A 17,148-nucleotide genomic window follows, 5' to 3' on the forward strand; every position below is an offset into this window, starting at 1 on the left:
TGGAAGCCTTATAAACTCATACTTGTAAGCAGCACCCTGAAATGATTTACTTTAGGATTATACACATTGGAATTGTATAAATCATTTGAAAGAACTTTCATTTGAGAGACAGGTGGCAAAATACTAATTAGAATGGGAGAATCAGCCATTGTCCTTAAGAAACCAGTAGTCATTTAGAAAACAAAACCCATATAAGACCCCTCTAAATCCATCCATCCATTTCAAAATCCATTTTGTTAAGTCTTGGCCTCGTAAAAAGGTATAAGGATTCATTAGCTGAAAAATGTGTTGTAGTGGATGGACACCAGGCACCCAAAAAAGCCACTGTCTCACTTCCCTCCACAACTGGACAGAGGAGAAAAAATATAACGAAGGGTTCGTAGGTTAAGAAAAGATCCAGGAGGGATCACTCACCAAATACCATCACAGCAAAACAGACTCTCATTTGCAATAGTAACTGAATTTATTACTAACCAAATCAGAGCAGGATAATAACAAGTAAAATAAATCTCAAAAACACCTTCCCCCATCCATTCCTCCTTCTTGGGCTCTACCTCCTTCACCCCAGAAACACAGGGAGACAAGGAATGGAGACTATGGTCAGTTCACACGTTGCTTCTCCTGCTGCTCAGGAAGAGGGGTCCTTGCCCTTCTTCAGAGTGGGCTTCCTCCCACTAGGAGATAGTTCTCCATGAACTTCTTTAACTGAGTCCATCCCATGGGCAACAGTTCTCCACAAACTGCTTCAACGTGGGTCACTCTTCCATGGGATGCAGTCCTTCAGGCACAGCCTGCTCAGGTGTGGGCTCCTACATGGGCTGCAGAGGGATCTCTGCATCCCCTTTGTCCTCCATGGGCTGCAGGGGCACAGCTGCTTCACCATGGTCTTCACCATGGACTGCAGGGGAATCTCAGCTCTGGTGCCTAGAGCACCTCCTCCTCCTTCTCCACTGACCTTGGTGTCTGCAGAGTTCTTCCTCTCTCATATTCTCACTCCGTTCTTCTCTGGTTGCAATTACAACTTTGCAGTAACCTTTTTTCTTTCTTTTTAGATCTGTTATCACAGAGGTGTTCCTATCATTCCTGATTGGCTTGGCCTTGGCCGGCAGTGGGTCCATCCTGGAGCTGGCTGACATTGGCTCTGATGGACATTGGGGAAGCTTCTGGCAGCTTCTCACAGAAGCCACTCCTGTAGCACCCCCACTGCCAGAACCTGACCATGGCAAGCACATTATATGTGTAATTGTGCATTATGACTTACTTTGGGGTCACCACATTCTATGAAGGGCTATTTTTACATACCCAATTGAAAATTAATTTGAAAGTATATCTCTCCATTGAAAGGGTGAAGACGTGATCTGTTACTTTATAGAAGGTGTTAAGGAATTGCATTCCAGCAGGCAGAAGATGAGAAGTTGCCGGAATAAATCAGCTCATACTCTAGAATTTCAGCACAGCATCTAATTAGCACTACTATTCCACGCAACTAGAGGCCAAGATTATTTCCACTCACCAAAATAAATCCTACTGCTACCAGCCGTGTCGGGATTGTAGGGTTTGTAGCTGAGGGACCAGCACCAATGAAATTCCTCCAAATGCTCAGAGATGTTGCCTGTTCCCCACTACTGTCACATGGTACAATAGCATTTTATTACTGAAGTTGCTTGAACAAAGCAGGAGAAAAAACATCTCACTACATTTTAGACCTCTCCTCTCCCTGTGCTGTTTAGGCTTGGCCAGTTTTTGAAATGTAGTGCTGCCAACATCAGCTCCCACCAGCTGTCACAGAATTTATCAGTTAACTCAGGGCATAGTCTTGCCGGCTGCTCTGGGGAATCATATTCCTGATCCCTTCATAAAAAGTCTCTTCAGACCATAGAGAAAGCAAACTGGACATTAGCTGGAGACTCAAAGGCAGAAGACAATCTCCAATGGCAGTTTTCACTCCCACTTTCTACCTTCCTGTTACCTTCTAAATGAACAACCTCCCCCAACAGACTGTTACAACTCTTGGCTGCAGTTTGGCCACACAGTGAGCTGTGGAGAGGTGCCGTTGCCTTGTTGTGTGTGAGCCAGGCTGCTTTGTGAAGGAAATTTCTCCTGCCCCATGTCCCATTGCTTTGAAGAAAAAACATGGCCACCTCTTGCAGTTTGACCACCATGCTCAGCAAAGACTAAGCATACAAGAAGCACGTAAGAAGCATACAAGTTATTTAGTTATTTTTAAGCCTTGGCACAAAGGTGAACTAAGACCCATGCTGGAGGTTACAAACTCTTCCTGTTTTATGCTTAAGCTGCAGTTAGGGAGCAAGGTCCGACAAAAAGGCTTCTGAATCAGACTGCCTTTGTACCAATTATTGAACCATGCAGTTAAAGTAACTTTAAATAAAAAAAGGATACTATACACAAAAATATTTTCTTCCCTTGTTTCTTTTCAAGGGAAAAGAAACTGCTTTCAGACTTTCATCAATAAATGTTAGGATGAGGTATACACAAGAAAGCCCATATAAAAGTTGACATGAGATAGACTAAACCATTTCACCAATAAGCCAGAACAACAATTACTTGTTTCTCAAAGGATATCTAAGAGATGAAAGAGCCTGTCAGGCTAGTGCTGCTCTCTGCTATGCCCACCACAAAGTCAGGTGAAGTCTTTCAAATGTCTTCCAGCCTACGTTTTGGTTAATGCACTGCTGCTGCCAGCTGATCATCCTGCACCACTGCTGAAAGTCACTGCTATCCCAGCAAACAGAATGGAACGTATCCCTCATGCCACAACAGCCAGCACTCACACAGTTTGAAACCTTCCTTTGAATCCATCCACCTTCCTCAGCTGTTTGAGCTGAGACATTAGATTTTATACTGAAGTGCTTGAGCACAAGCATGTAACTCCCTCAAGCCACCACTGCTGGAGGAGGAGAGGAACAGATCACTGCAAGGCTCTAGAATCTTGAAACTTCCACAATGAGGTTTGCTAGATGACATTCACTGAAGACATGAGAGACATCAAGATATCAAAATGCAACCTTTGGTAGCCAAACAGGACCACTTAGTACGGAACACTCAAAAACCCACTAAAATCACATGCAAACAAAACACTCACCCCACAGACTTTGACACTGGGATATCACTAATTCCTCTGTGCAGGAAGGAAATTTTAAGCCTTTAGTTTACTGTCACCTTAGTTATTGGCAAATCACGCTAGATTCGAAACATCAGATTTCAGGCAACAACTTACATACAGCGCAAATTCTTCCAAGAAAATTCTCTTTTGAAATAAACTCTGTTTCCACATCTCAAATAGTCTCCTCATCAGGGCTTAAAGCCATTACAGGCCAGTTACAATACGGTGTTTAGTATCTGCAAATCACATAAGTAGGTAAAAATTCCCCATAAGTGATCCCAAGCATTACAAGGACCCTTTCAGTTAGATCTGGCTTAATTTAGTTCATCCTTTATGATACTCAGACATCTTCAGAAATCTGGGAAAAGCTATATGCGACTGAAATACTGAAATAAGGTGGGCATTTTCTAGAACTGCAACTTGAAGCTGAATAATGGAATGGACTGCATCTCATGTTTTTCTGAGAATTCCTGGGCCTAGGCTCTAAGAAGAAAAAAGATATTTTAAGACCTGAAAACAGCTAACTGTTTAGAAAGGCAGTAATTGAGTAGAGATGCTTTTGCAACAAACCTGCAAATATTTTTATATTTTACTGTCTGCTGGATGACATAAGTGGAGACAAGACAAATATCCTTTCCAGACATTTGCAGCCAAAAACCAAAATGAACCCCAAAGGACTAAGAAGCAGAGTATCAAAAATTCACCTGTACCTGCATTCAGGTCCTTTATTGGACTGAAATAAAGAAACAGAAACATAGGTTTTCATCTTCCAAAGTAGTAAAGAATGCACCAAACCACAAAGAAGTCATACTAAAGGCAAGGCTGTTTTTGCACTGGAATGGCTCTAAAACAGAAGTCAGACATTTCTGCAGTTCTTAATGCTGAAACACTTTTGGTCTTTGAACAGAATTAAATAGCTCAAAACCAGCAAGGGACTGCATGCTGTGAGATCTTAATAATATCTCCTTTTTGGCTCATTGAGTTTGAATAGGAAGACATAAAATTCAGAAGTATATGTACATATGTTACCAAAGGAAGTGTGCATAATGTTTTCAATTGGTTTAGCAGTGACAGTACTATGGCTTTATGTCCTGGGCAATTTATTAACTGAGAATCTCACATTAAATGTGTACTGTTGCAGTAGCTGGCTTGTGACTAGGGAAAACACAAGACAGTGCAGACTGCTCCTCTTTCTTACCACCATTTCTAGCACATAGCATAGGTCTTCACTGTTGCTTTGCAATTCTTTGACACTTAAAGTTGCAAGGGACCTGGATTTGCCAGAATGACTGGCACCCACAGAGTCTATTTTCCTTAAGATTTAGGGTAGGATTTTTAGGACATACTGGAAATGAATGAAAAGTAAATGGGAAAGATGTATTTAACTGTGAGCATCTTTGCAAGTAAAAGCCTCGGGGGTGGGTCTTTTACATGGAAACTGCCAACAAGTAAAATACATAGCACTATGTCTCCAATCTTGTTTTAAGACTATACACATCAATTGGACAACTGTCTAGAAACAGAAATCTGGGGCAGAAATACCAGAACAGGGCTATTAAATGTGATGCTTTAGATACTTGGTCAAAACAGTCAGTACAGCATACAAGTTACTTGAGTGCAGACACAGAAATTAACTTACTTTAAGCTGACCTATTTCTTTGAACTTGTAAACTTCAAATTCCCAGAGTTCTGTGTTTTTGCCAAGGATTTTCTGGCACTTTCTGGAAGGAAAATGAAAGAGATGAGAACAAAAGTAGGTACAGAAAGTCATACAAATGTGACAGCATTACTATAAGGATTCCTTTCTTATTCTCCTTATCATGACACTTGCAAGAGTGACTTATTTTGGTAATCATCACTTTGAGTATGCCAGGTTCTCCTCCATTCAAGCCCTAAAATTGTGTTGCATCCAAGAGGACTAACTGCTTATTATGTATTTGGCCTTAGTGATTAGGGCCATATTAGCTTTCACAGGATCATAGAATGGTTTGGATTTGAAGGGAGTGTAAACATCATCTACTTAAAACCTATACACCATGGGCAGAGATGCCACCCTCTCCATCAGCTTTATGAGTGAAGTTTTTAAATCTCAGCTGAGAAAAACTGAACAGTTAAAAAGATATGCTTACTCTTGCACATACATGAAAACAAAAACCTTGGGTAATTTCTGATCCTTACTTTAGATTCTCATACTTGACATTTTTGTTTATACCCATGCAAACCCAAATTATTTTCTAATGGTCTTACATGCAATGACACACTAATAAATTTAGTTTATCAAAATCCAAAGAAAACCTTAGTTTTGAAAATCTAGTGTGACTTTGAAAAGTCAAGACTTACCTTCAAAATATATGTCTCAATTCCAGTTAAAGTTTACATTAACTTTTAGGTCACTACAGGCAAAACATATACAGCACTGCAATACATCTCTATGTTTTGAAACTTCAGAAACTCCAGAACACACAGAAAAACAACATCTGTAAATACTTCAGAAACAATAATTTGTTTTTGCTTTTTCCCCACACACAGACACACTTCAGCCAGCAAAGAAGATCTTTAATACTAGGTTACCGAGCAGCCAGGTCATACTCTCCTTTCTCCACTAGGTGATTTATATAGGCTAAGCCAATGTCCTAGAGGGAATAAAAATAGAGAGTTAGTTAAAAAAGTTTGGAAGTGAACTACTTGACTACTGCAAGAACTACCATAACAGCGGTGCACACAGCTGGAAAATCAAGGCTCTGAGTGTATCTCCTGATTCTCCTTTACAAGTAGGGCCCATAGAACAGTCAACACAAAATACTTCCATAGACTGCTCACAGGGCTCTTTTAAATATTTCTCATAACCTCACTGATGCTGAGAGGTCTACCACCCCTAATTATTAAGGATTTTTTGAAATGCATAGCTGATCTTGCAGTGCTTGAATTAGTTCAAGAAGAAAACCATCAGTCATTGTATAAGATGTTCTTTGTCAACACAAAGTTTGCAGAGGAGGGTAAAAAGTTGGTTGAGAATATAAATCCTAGTGCTGCTCAATAAAGTGCAGGAATTACTGAGAATTTAGCAAGATTATTAGTTGTTATTACATACTAAATTTCCCTTCTCAACAAGTCAGTTGTAAAAAGTTTCTCGTAGGCATTTAATATATATTAAAATCTTGGCATGAGCCTCCTGCTGTAATCTCAACACTCACGTCCATTTTGACACAACCCAATGTACTCACTGCATAACTTAAGAATCGCATCACTAAAAAAAGCACATTGTTTCTAGAAAGAAAAAAGAGGAAAATAGAAAAAACAAAGCTGTACAATGAAAAAGAAGTCCTTGTTTCTTACAAAAAATAAACATTGGCATCTTCTGAGGCACAACATTTTTTTGATCAATATGAAGGACAGTACTGATCCTAGTAGAATACGAACAGGGGTATGCAACAACTTCAACTGGTCAATCTACGACAAAGTTAGAAAAAAAAATGCACATACGTAAGATTTTAGGATTTCATTACACTATAGGAACTGCCTTCGTATTTTCAACTTCATCGTTCTCAAGAAAGAGACTGAGAGAAATCTTCATTCTCCTGTGGACCAGCTTCCCAGTGAGCAGAGATGTATAAGGAAAGGATGTAGATCTGGTTGTTTAGGATGTCTGTGCTCTGCTCAAAGAGGTGCAGAGCAGCAGTGATAATTACTGCCATCTGATAAACCCCCAAGGCTACCAGACTTGTCAGGTATCCTGAGTGTGGTGTCACTAGGTAGTGAGAGCATGAGTCGTTTTAAATCAGTGTACCACTAATCCTGCACTTAAGGATTGGTGTCAACATTTTGTTTCCTCAACACATTCTGTTGGCTTTTGCTTTAGAGACCAAACTCTCAAAAACGCTTGTATTTCACTGAATTTAATCATTTATTGCAGAGCAAATTTCTGCAAACCACAAGAAAAGCTGTGGGGTTTTTTGGATTTAGTTTGTTTTCTGTTTGTTTGGGTTTGTTTTCTTTCTTTCCTCCAGGACCTCCTTTAACAATTCTTTATATCTTTTGCAAGGGTCACAGAGCAGCTTTGTTAAGTGCAAACTCTGTGATAGGTATGCCATTTAAATCCTGATTCAACTTCTGGACTACACAAGAATAAAAGTTTTTTAAGACATACTGATATACAGCGTGCTTATTACATCAGTAATCTGGCCAAAGAAATTAAACACATCTTTGAACACTTTGTACAAATTTCAATTTAAAGCAGCAGCAGTATTAGTGAATTCAGACAAAAGCAAACAAACAAAAGCTAAAATCAGTGATGCTTTTGTGTCTATTACATCATTCCCCCTTTTGTTTTAAACACTGATACCCTTTGTTGCTCTGTGAAAGGAACTATAAACATGGGAAATGACTATACGTGAGAAAAGGAGCATCTCTTAAACTCTTTACAAAACCCTGTCACATGTACAGGGTATAAGTTAAGGAGAAATTTGTCACTGCTGCCTGAAATCTCTAATAGTGCAGTACTGTTGTATTGTGTGTGTTACTTCAAACAACAGTAAATTTAATACAAAAGTAAAAGCAAACAAAAACCCCTATCAGCAATCAGAGAAATGGAATTATCTTCCTATCAGTGACAACAGCACCTTCATAAAATGCAGATCCTTTCATGTTTCACAGACTAACACTCCTGTTCTGCAGCTGAAACCAAGAAAAATCAGATGCTAGTTGGAGTATGCCTAGCAGTTATTGCCTGGTGTTATAAAAAACAGGGAATTTATTTGTTGCTTCTTACAGCATTCTAAAAGAAAGAAGATATTTTGTTTTGAATAGAAGTTTTGAGTCTTACCAAAATCTTGTGCTTTTTTATCGTTTTCTGACTGATCTCAGCTGCCATCAAAGCTTCCTATATTCAAAAAGGAGAGAACAGAGATACTAGTCAAATACACGAACTTTCAATACAGAAAGCTCTAGAATTGTATAAATCAACTGTTTTTCAGAGTAGGGTGTTTGAAGCACTAGAATTTTTAATGCCATGGTTGGATGAACAGCTTTGAATTCATACCCAAACAAAAGCAGTCAAGCAAAGAGAAAACTACTTTTGTTTCCATCTGGGTTCACTCTACATTATTGTATTAAGATCAAATCACAAGATTACAACAAAACACACAATGCAATCAGATTTGATCATTTTCAAATGAGACCACTTCACTACCAAAACCCGTGAAAAAAATTAACAGGAAAGGGGGTGAATGGGGGGAGGCTAACTTCCAGTTCCCCAGCCCAAATGTCTTCTCCAGTCAGAATGATTTATATTTAAGTGTCATTTGCTGTTCTACCATTTTCAAATGTACAGAAAAAAAAGCTGGTGCTTTTACAAATAAAAATGAAACCTTTAAGATACATCATAACACGCCTATCTACTAACTTGAACGGCTTTCATAAAGGCACACACAGAGCTGTCACTTGCAAATTACTGGAGTCTTCAAAGACCAAGTGCCGTGATTTACATATATTGCAAAACTGCACTCATCGTACAAGTTTGCTATTCAAATGCAAAAGCATCCACATGGATTTAAACAAATCTGCATGAGAAATATCATGATTATATTAGCAAAAGCAATACATGCTGAATGGCTTTTCCACTTCTTTTTTTTTCTTACAATGGGCACACAACAACACATAAATAAGAATTTGCAAGTTAACTTTATGCATCGTAACCAATGTTCTAAGTCAATAAACGTAGGACATTAGCATTCAGACCACTGTGTGCATGTTGATATGGTATGTAAGAATTTATTATTATTATTTTAGGTTTTTAGATATACATACTTAAACACACCAACATTTATGCAACCAAATGTTGTTTTTTTCCAAGAGAGCTGTATACCCTTGTCTTTTAATATTGGATCAGCTTTATTGTGAGCAACACTACTTTCAGCATGCGCAGCTACAGTTCGAGCCCATAGTATTTTACTTTTCGAAGCACAGCTCATTAATTAACTCTTCTACTGTTCTAAAGCCAAAACCCAGCTTTAATAATTTTCAGTGTCACCTAATACATTTCATAACTGATGATGAGAGCAGTATTTTCAACATCTAATTCAGCTACCTCACTTGGGTGAAATTCTGATTAGTTGTTTCAGTAGTAAGACTAACTCTGTAAGAGATGGAGGGATGCATAGTTAACTCCCACCCTTTACAAGCATTTAGTCAATGACTGTAGAAACAGAAACTGTCCAATCCAAATGACCTAGCAAAATCCATCATCCTACTCCAATTTCCAAACAAGGAAAGTCTGAAGGAAAGAATGATGTAAAAATTACTTCGTATTTCTTCTTTTCAAGAAGCCAGTCAATGTGGTCATCTTGGTCCCGCTCTTTAGCCACAACCACATCTCTTGGGCTGATGATATAAAAAAGTGATTCACCTTCCGAATACTCTGCAAATGCATACACAGTTTTACTATTATTATATTTTCTTTAAGTAAAGTTCTGCTTTTTAGTACACCCTCGAGGGGAATTTAAAAAGAGGAAATGCAAGGAAGACAGCAAGGCTACTCCTGCAGGACACACTTGTTTGGCAGCTGTATTCTCCAATAAATTAAAACTGGTTTAAATGGCAAAATATCTTTCAAAAAATCACTACAGCTTATTGCAAATTCTGATTCATCCACTATGTGTAAACTTTATGATGGTTTAGAACCCATTATTATACTTTTAGAGGACTATTACACTACACAGCCTGCAATAAACTTATCCTTCCCATCAAGGTCAAGGCCATCAAAAGCATAAATGATAGATGCCATAACCCCTGGGGATACAGCACATCATTACAGCAATGCATTTGCAATGCTGCAAGTTAAGGCTGTATGTATAATGTATTTTCTTATACCATAAGCCTTTATTTTTGAGTAAACTCAAAGAAAAAGTACTAAAAGGTAAAATCAAATGCAGAAGATGACTGTTCTGAATAGTTACCATTTGGACAGAACCATGAAGAAACACCAATACTTTGTAAGTACAGAAGAGAAAACCACTCACTGTCCAGATCAGTTTCTATAAACGCATACAAATACACTCCTGAAGTGATAAGCAATTCACAAAATAATGCTTGTCTTAAAGCCATACAAAACATTTAGACTAGTCAGGTAAATTAGAATATTCATAAAGCATAAAAGTACAGCTGTGGACATAAATGTTCTGCTTTGGAAGATGTATAATGAAACCCCAATTCTATTGATAGCAGCACAGGTGTTTTTGAGGTCAGGAGGAGATACACTATATTTCTAGTGGCTTAAGGGCATATATGTACACAGAGAGGTTTGCCAAGCCTATGATTTGAAGCATGCTGCCAGAGGAGATGCTTAAAATTCAGATTCATGGATTTTAAAAGCCAGAAGAAATGCTTCTGTATAACACAGGCTACATAATTTTCACCAAGGAATTCTGCATCAGCTTTGCCACGCATTTTTCTGAACTGCAACATATAGATCAGAAAACTAAAAGATGGCGTATGTTGTGCCGGGGGTTAATGTCCCTTCCTGTTACATAATTAAACCTATCTTCTAGGTGGAACTTGCCAAAATCCAGTTCCTATTCACTCAATTTTATCAGTTTTGATGTCTGTTATATAACTGGCAGCTTTGTCAGTACAGGGAAGCTAAATATCAGTGTGCCCCTTTTAAGCTGACCCAGGTGCATCTTACTGTTGAAATGACACTTATTCAACCTTTCCCTCTAAAGCAGCTTTTCCAAACATTGTGCCACTCATTTCGTTATTCCTGAAGCCCTTTGTGTAAAAAGCTCCTGTGGATCACATGTTGAATAAATCTCCATCAAAGATATTGCCTTCCACAATAATGGACATTACATGAGATATATACTTCTGCCTTCTCCAGTATGTCTGACCTAAGAGATGGCATTAAAAATCATGATGTTTAAATACACAAATTTGTTTTCTTTCATGTGACCAGTTCTTGTTGATTTCCACGCTACACTTTGGTGTCATAAGCAGTTACAGCTATTCAAGGAGATGACAAAAAAAGGACATAAAAATGAAAAAGGAGGCTAAGTGCTCCCAAATTAAGTATTTTTTAAGCAAGGTATGAAAACAAAACAAAACAATATTGAGAATACCTACCTAGATGATAATCACGACATTCGTTTTCCTGAAATCCTCGTACTGTTAGTGCATCAGAAGAGATTTCTTCACAGGACTCAGGTAGGGGTTGTACAATATCGAGTCTAGGCCTTGCACAACACTCCACTTCCTAAGAAAACAACATCTTAGTTGCTTCCTACATTATTTACCTTAGCAATACCAACTGGTGGTCATCTACAAACAAGGCTGAAATTCAACAGCTGCAAACATTCACAAAGATCCAGTACTTTGCACTGGGTACTCAGCTGCAAATCATACAAGTTGCAAAGCTGTGCTCCACAGAGTAATTGCATCTGGAACGCAAATGAAAGTTACTCCAAGTAATCCAAGTTACTCTTGGATTGCTTCTGTTGAAGAGATCAGTGTGGAGAAGGAGGTACAGACAAGACATAGGTCTAATCCTATCCCTGAGTTTTCTCACTACTTTTCTGCTCTTGGTCACAGAAGTTTTCAGGGCTATCACAGATGATTATCAGTTGCTTCATTCAACAAGCAACAGAACAATTTAGAACCCATACCCCGTTGGGCTCATGCCCTGAAGGACAGAGCTCTGAGTCAATGATATTCTGGTATCAAGATGAATTTGTTTTTGTTTTTTTTAAACTGGCGTTTGATTTTAAGCAGACAGCAGCAGCAGGGAAAAATTAATCTGAGAATAATACAAAACCTTTGCTGTTCTGAGGAACTTAGAGTAAATGAACTTTCAAGTGCAATGTGGGTAGTTATGGTAAGATGACATCATGGATTTTCACCTTCTGTCCAAAGGAAACTGCTGTCTTCAACTAGCTGCATTTTTAATTAAGTCAAGGACCAAGACAATCCTATATTTTCTACTTCAGGCTGTGAATTATAGCAAAATACCGAATGAAAGAGCAAGGACATACAGAAAGTGAATTTAAACAGCTCTAACCTACCCATTTGGAAGTAGCACCACTTGCGTCTTTTCTCAATTTAACTGTTCCATGAAAAAAAACCCCAAAACAAAAAAAACTTTCAAAGCAAGTTCAACTGAGATCCAATTTGTAATAAGTAGGAAGCTGTCATTTGCAAGCTGTGAAATCAAGTGTAGGAAGACCAGTGTTCCTTGTAACCAAAGGACATTTCTAGCGAGCAACAATTCTGCTGCAAGCTCAGGCAGTTTGGGCTCCACACTATCAAGACAAGTGAGCCAAGACACTAAGGAGTTCCCATCACAACAGGACAAAGATGCACCATCAGAGACAATCATACTTCTGTTCCTTCTACAGCTACTTCTCAGAGAACTGAGAAGTTAGTGAAGTACAAAATTTGGAGTTTGTTTAAAAAGCTAATTAAAAGCAAATACATGAAAAAAACTTTTTCCTATGTTCAATTACCATTATATCACCTGAAATTCCCTTTTCATCTTTCTTTCCTAAAGCAATTAAAATGACTTTAACCTTTAGCAGTCACTACCTCCTTTATACTAGCTCCTTTTTCATTAACAGTGTCTTCCCAATTTCCTTGCTCCCTTGCATTTCAATCCATCTTTTCCTCCCCCTTCTTATCCCATATGCCGGCTTTCCTTTTTTTTTCACCAACTCTCCCACACTAGAGGACTACTGCACTGACTCTTTTGGGAAACACTGCTGTGACATTATTTTTGTCCTTAATATAAATAAATAAATAATAATCTGACATCCTGACGTAGAACTAGAAGCTAACCCCATTGATTTCAGAAGGCTCGAGCATTTGTTTGAACCTACAGCATTTCATTGCCTAGCAACTTGTGCACCCAGTTTCTTAAGGTTACTATGGTGATGGTTGTCTAACGAAGACATGCTTATCAAAGAGATGATCAAGAGCATCTGCCATTCTCACACCACAGCTTCAAGGATTTCCTCCACTGCCTTGCCTTTTATTTGGCAATATGAAATCAATGTTGGAGACAGACACAGCACTTATCCGCACACAGTGAAAACGACTGACATGAACTCTAATTTCTACCTATCCACGCATGGATCTGGGTGTACACAACTACAGATCTTAGAAGGGAGACAATGATGCCACTCGCTCACAATCATTCATTTCACCCTGCAGTAACTCTTATTGCTTGACTTGATCAACTTCACTACTCTCATTTCCTTTGAGATGCAGTGTCAGCAAGCTCCTCTTATGGCTAAACAAGATTCTTCATTTCTTCTGGTGCAGAAACATCAGGAAGAAAGAGAGAAAAGGAGATAAAAAGGGGCAGGGGAGAAGAAAGGAAGGAAAAAGAAGCAAGAAGGGCTAGCTAGAGACCTTCTCTGTGTTCTGCAAGAAAAAAAGGAACCCAAACATGATTTCTGAAATGTAAGCACATTAGTCTTCAACATCACCTCCACTAACCTTGTTTTATAGATCAGAGACGTTTCAAGAACTGTTCACTACCAGCAGACTACAAATTTTTTCTCAGATAATCAGATAATTTGCATGACTAGTTTAAGGCCCAACTCACAGGGCAAATTAATGTTGTGAAGAAACTCTGAGATAAAAAATCTACCGTTTTTTCGGAGATCTCCTTTACGTATGAAAGTATAACAAGCTGGTCACAGATAGGTGCAAGTCCACTGATGTAGAATTCAGTGTCAAATTGGAAAACTGAAATACAGGAAAGAAAAACAGACTTAAAAAAATGAATGTGTCTGAACTACTATTAAGAAAAACTCACTGATTTTCAGTGACAATCAACAGCATACAGCAGCACTTCCGAGAGTTGAAGACTCAATACATATAACAAACCCACAGATTTCCCAGTTGGATCAGATGAAAATCTACATTTAACAGATTCAATTACATTAAAGCTTGCAAAAAGAAATGTTTGTGCTCCAGGATATGCTAGAGATTAAATATTTTAAATGAAGGCTCAGTCTGATTTTCAGTAATCACATTGGAAAAGGAAGCAAAACCAAAATCAAACTCAATAAAACAGGCAATAACTAGTACAACTTCATTGGTTTGCATATTCCCAGCAAGTTCATGTGGCCATAAGAGAATCGCACCTGCTACATCTATTGGTATGATATATGAAAACACAAAGATCATTATTTATTGATCATCACTTTAAACATCACAGAATAATTTACAGATATACTCATTACAAAGAAAACACAGTTCATAGTATCTTTTCTTGTTCATAAAACTGAAAACATAATTTTCTAAAATTGGTCTTGAAATCGAGATAGCTGTATGAGGATTATTCAAGAAAGAGAAGAAAAAACAGAGTGCTGAACTGTATTTACAAAATGACTTACTAAATGAGACCTCTACCACAGAAACAGCTATTTATTTTTCTTTGGCTGGATTTACAAGGCACCCCTTTTTTGAGAGCTCCTCTCTCATGGGGCCCAAACCAGGAATTATCAAAGTATTTACATTAGAAAGCCTTGTAACTATAAGCTTTAAAAAAAACATCAGATACTTCATTATTTTCTTCCATAGTTTTAGGAGAATCTAAGCATAAGTAGGAAATAACATGTTTCCTTCCTTACTGTTTAGCGTATTACATTACTAATATATATCTATCTATCTACTGGAAGTTACTAATTATTTTAGCAAGGCAAACAGAAAATACAGCATAAAGACATTAAAAATAAAGCTAATTTTCTTTAACTAAGATAATAAGAAGGAACGGGAGAAATAACTGTCCTCTCACAAAGGGAGAAAAAATACAATGAAACAGAGTACATGTCTGACATCTGTCTCTCAACGAATAAGCAAGTACTGCTTTTCTTTTAATGACTGCTAACACTTTGGCATCACTGAGGGACCACACTACAACACAAGGGTAGAGCATTCAATCCATTCACAGAGAATAGGCTCACATTTGTAACCACGTACGTAATTATCTTGTTCTAGCCTACAACACCGATGAGATTACTTTGACTGTGTCACACGTTGCTCTCAGTGATGATTTAAAAAAAACCAGTTCAAAACCAACTACGTATCTTATTCTCAGTTTACAATTTAGTATTTGGCATTTTAAAATAATATGGAAGGCAAGAGGAAAAACATGGAAAAGAAAAAACAAAGTGAAATCCATAATACTATCAAAGAAACTTCAAATTCAGCTTTATAGGAGGGCCAAGAGAAGGCTCTCAAAGGCATGTAAAATACTGTGGTTTGTATTTGAAGCAGAAAACAGCATGGTGAATTATCATTAATCCCTTATAATGATTATAGAGACAGCTTTAAAATCCACGTGTGTTTCTTTGTCTTATACTAGAACTTCAGTCCCTTTGCCAGTGAACATGCTTGCAATGCCCAATGTAATGGTGTATTTAAGACCAAGCAGAAGTATTGATCTGTGAATCAAAAATAAACACACAAAAATCACCACTTCAAGTTTTATTTTTGAATAGAGTTTAGTTTCCTTGGTTTCACTTTCAGCTTTCTCTCAGCTCATCCTTCTCAAGAGGCGTTGTTGAAACACAATGCTCTAGCTCTGCTGCTACAGCCCTGAACAAAGAAAAACTGGCGTAGACAGTGCTTCTTGACCTGATAAAAACCTTTGACGCTGTAATCAAAAAAGTCTTACCAAAAAAAGAAGATGGAAGTTATAGCTGCACAGAACAATAATAGGTTAATTTGACTTACTCTCTGGACACTGTGTTGTGATCAAGGAGGAAAAAAAATCCAAAATAAAGGCAGTGCAGATATGCTGTTAATTTGAAAAGGATCCAAAATAATTAAAACAAATGTAGTATTGAAGTAAACGGAAATGACTGAGGTATGGCCACGTGTCATACATGTTTATGCCTGTCATAAGAGAAGATAGAAGATATGCTGACAGTGGACCTACTCCATGTTCAGCATCTATGTACAGCTGTCAAACAAATTACCAGGAAGCAAAATGAAGAAACCTGTAAACCTCTTTTGCTGCTCATTAAATGAAATGTATGAAATACACCAAACTACAGAAATGAAACAACATATGCTACATTATTTACCTAAACTGTATAAAACCACGTTCTCTGGGATTTAAAGATCCACACATATGCGACACACTGAAACTAAAAGGAGTCTATTTTGTTTAGTCAAACCTCTAAAAGCAGCCCCTGCTTTACCACAGCAGATTTTAGAGAGTAATATTTTGGTTACAGTCAGAAGGTTTTACCTTTGATTTCAATGGGCACAATGTTTCAACTAAAAGCATTGGTGGTGGAGATACCATCTTGAGAACACTTAAGGGTAAGCTGCACTGTGGCCTATAACAATGAATACAAATTTTGCAGATGTTTTTAGTGTGCTAGGTAATTTATCCAAACCAAAACAATACAAAATGGCATGCTTTGATTAGCTATTATCTTATGCATGGAGTTGCACTTGATACAAAAATATAACTTTTTTTTCTTTTCTGACAGCATGTGAATTCAGTTCCAACTAGAGGACAAGAAAAAGTCCCACGTAAGTATCACTTAAGCATCAAAGCTGATTTTCTGAAAAACTCTTTTTTTCCATTGAACCGAGAAAATTTTGTTAACCAACAGGGAAAATACTCAGTCTTGAAGGACTTTGGGGCTTAGAAATTCTGAGGTTTGATAACAAAGAAGTCAAAATCTTGAAGAATTTTGACTCATTTTATGAAGAAATTTATAAAGGATAGGTTTGGTTTTTGGCAAAACAGATGAACAAAAGTCTAAGTAGAATCAATTATATAACTAGGTTTGGGTTTTTTCTTAACCTTTTTTGGCTTCTCAGAGTATAGCAGACTTGGTTCAATGAAGTGTTTGCATAAATCACCTTATGAAGTACATTTCCTGATCATCACACTCATCAATTAAGCTTTACAGTCTGTGTATATAAAGAGACATATGTTGGTACATTTCCCATTAATCTCAGTTTACAAACAAGAAAATAAATATTCCGATGTTTTCAGATTGAAATGTGCA

General features: G+C 37.6%; 1 protein-coding gene across 3 annotated transcripts in view; it reads right to left on the minus strand.

Moving 5' to 3' along the window:
• VPS41 (VPS41 subunit of HOPS complex) overlaps positions 1-17,148 on the minus strand; it is a 113,560-nt gene that overhangs the window by 24,132 nt on the left and 72,280 nt on the right. For 2 of the 3 annotated variants that reach the window (XM_019285710.3, XM_019285711.2), the window contains exons 11-16: positions 13,716-13,858; positions 11,240-11,369; positions 9,424-9,539; positions 7,947-8,003; positions 5,696-5,757; positions 4,764-4,845 (exon numbers count right to left, since the gene is read on the minus strand). In XM_019285710.3, the coding sequence (XP_019141255.1) occupies positions 4,764-4,845; positions 5,696-5,757; positions 7,947-8,003; positions 9,424-9,539; positions 11,240-11,369; positions 13,716-13,858 (590 nt within the window). The remainder of the gene's footprint in view (positions 1-4,763; positions 4,846-5,695; positions 5,758-7,946; positions 8,004-9,423; positions 9,540-11,239; positions 11,370-13,715; positions 13,859-17,148) is intronic. The other variant, XM_010398619.3, reaches the window with a different exon arrangement.

The sequence above is a fragment of the Corvus cornix genome, chromosome 2, assembly GCF_000738735.6.
Source record: "Corvus cornix cornix isolate S_Up_H32 chromosome 2, ASM73873v5, whole genome shotgun sequence".
NCBI lineage: Eukaryota > Metazoa > Chordata > Aves > Passeriformes > Corvidae > Corvus > Corvus cornix.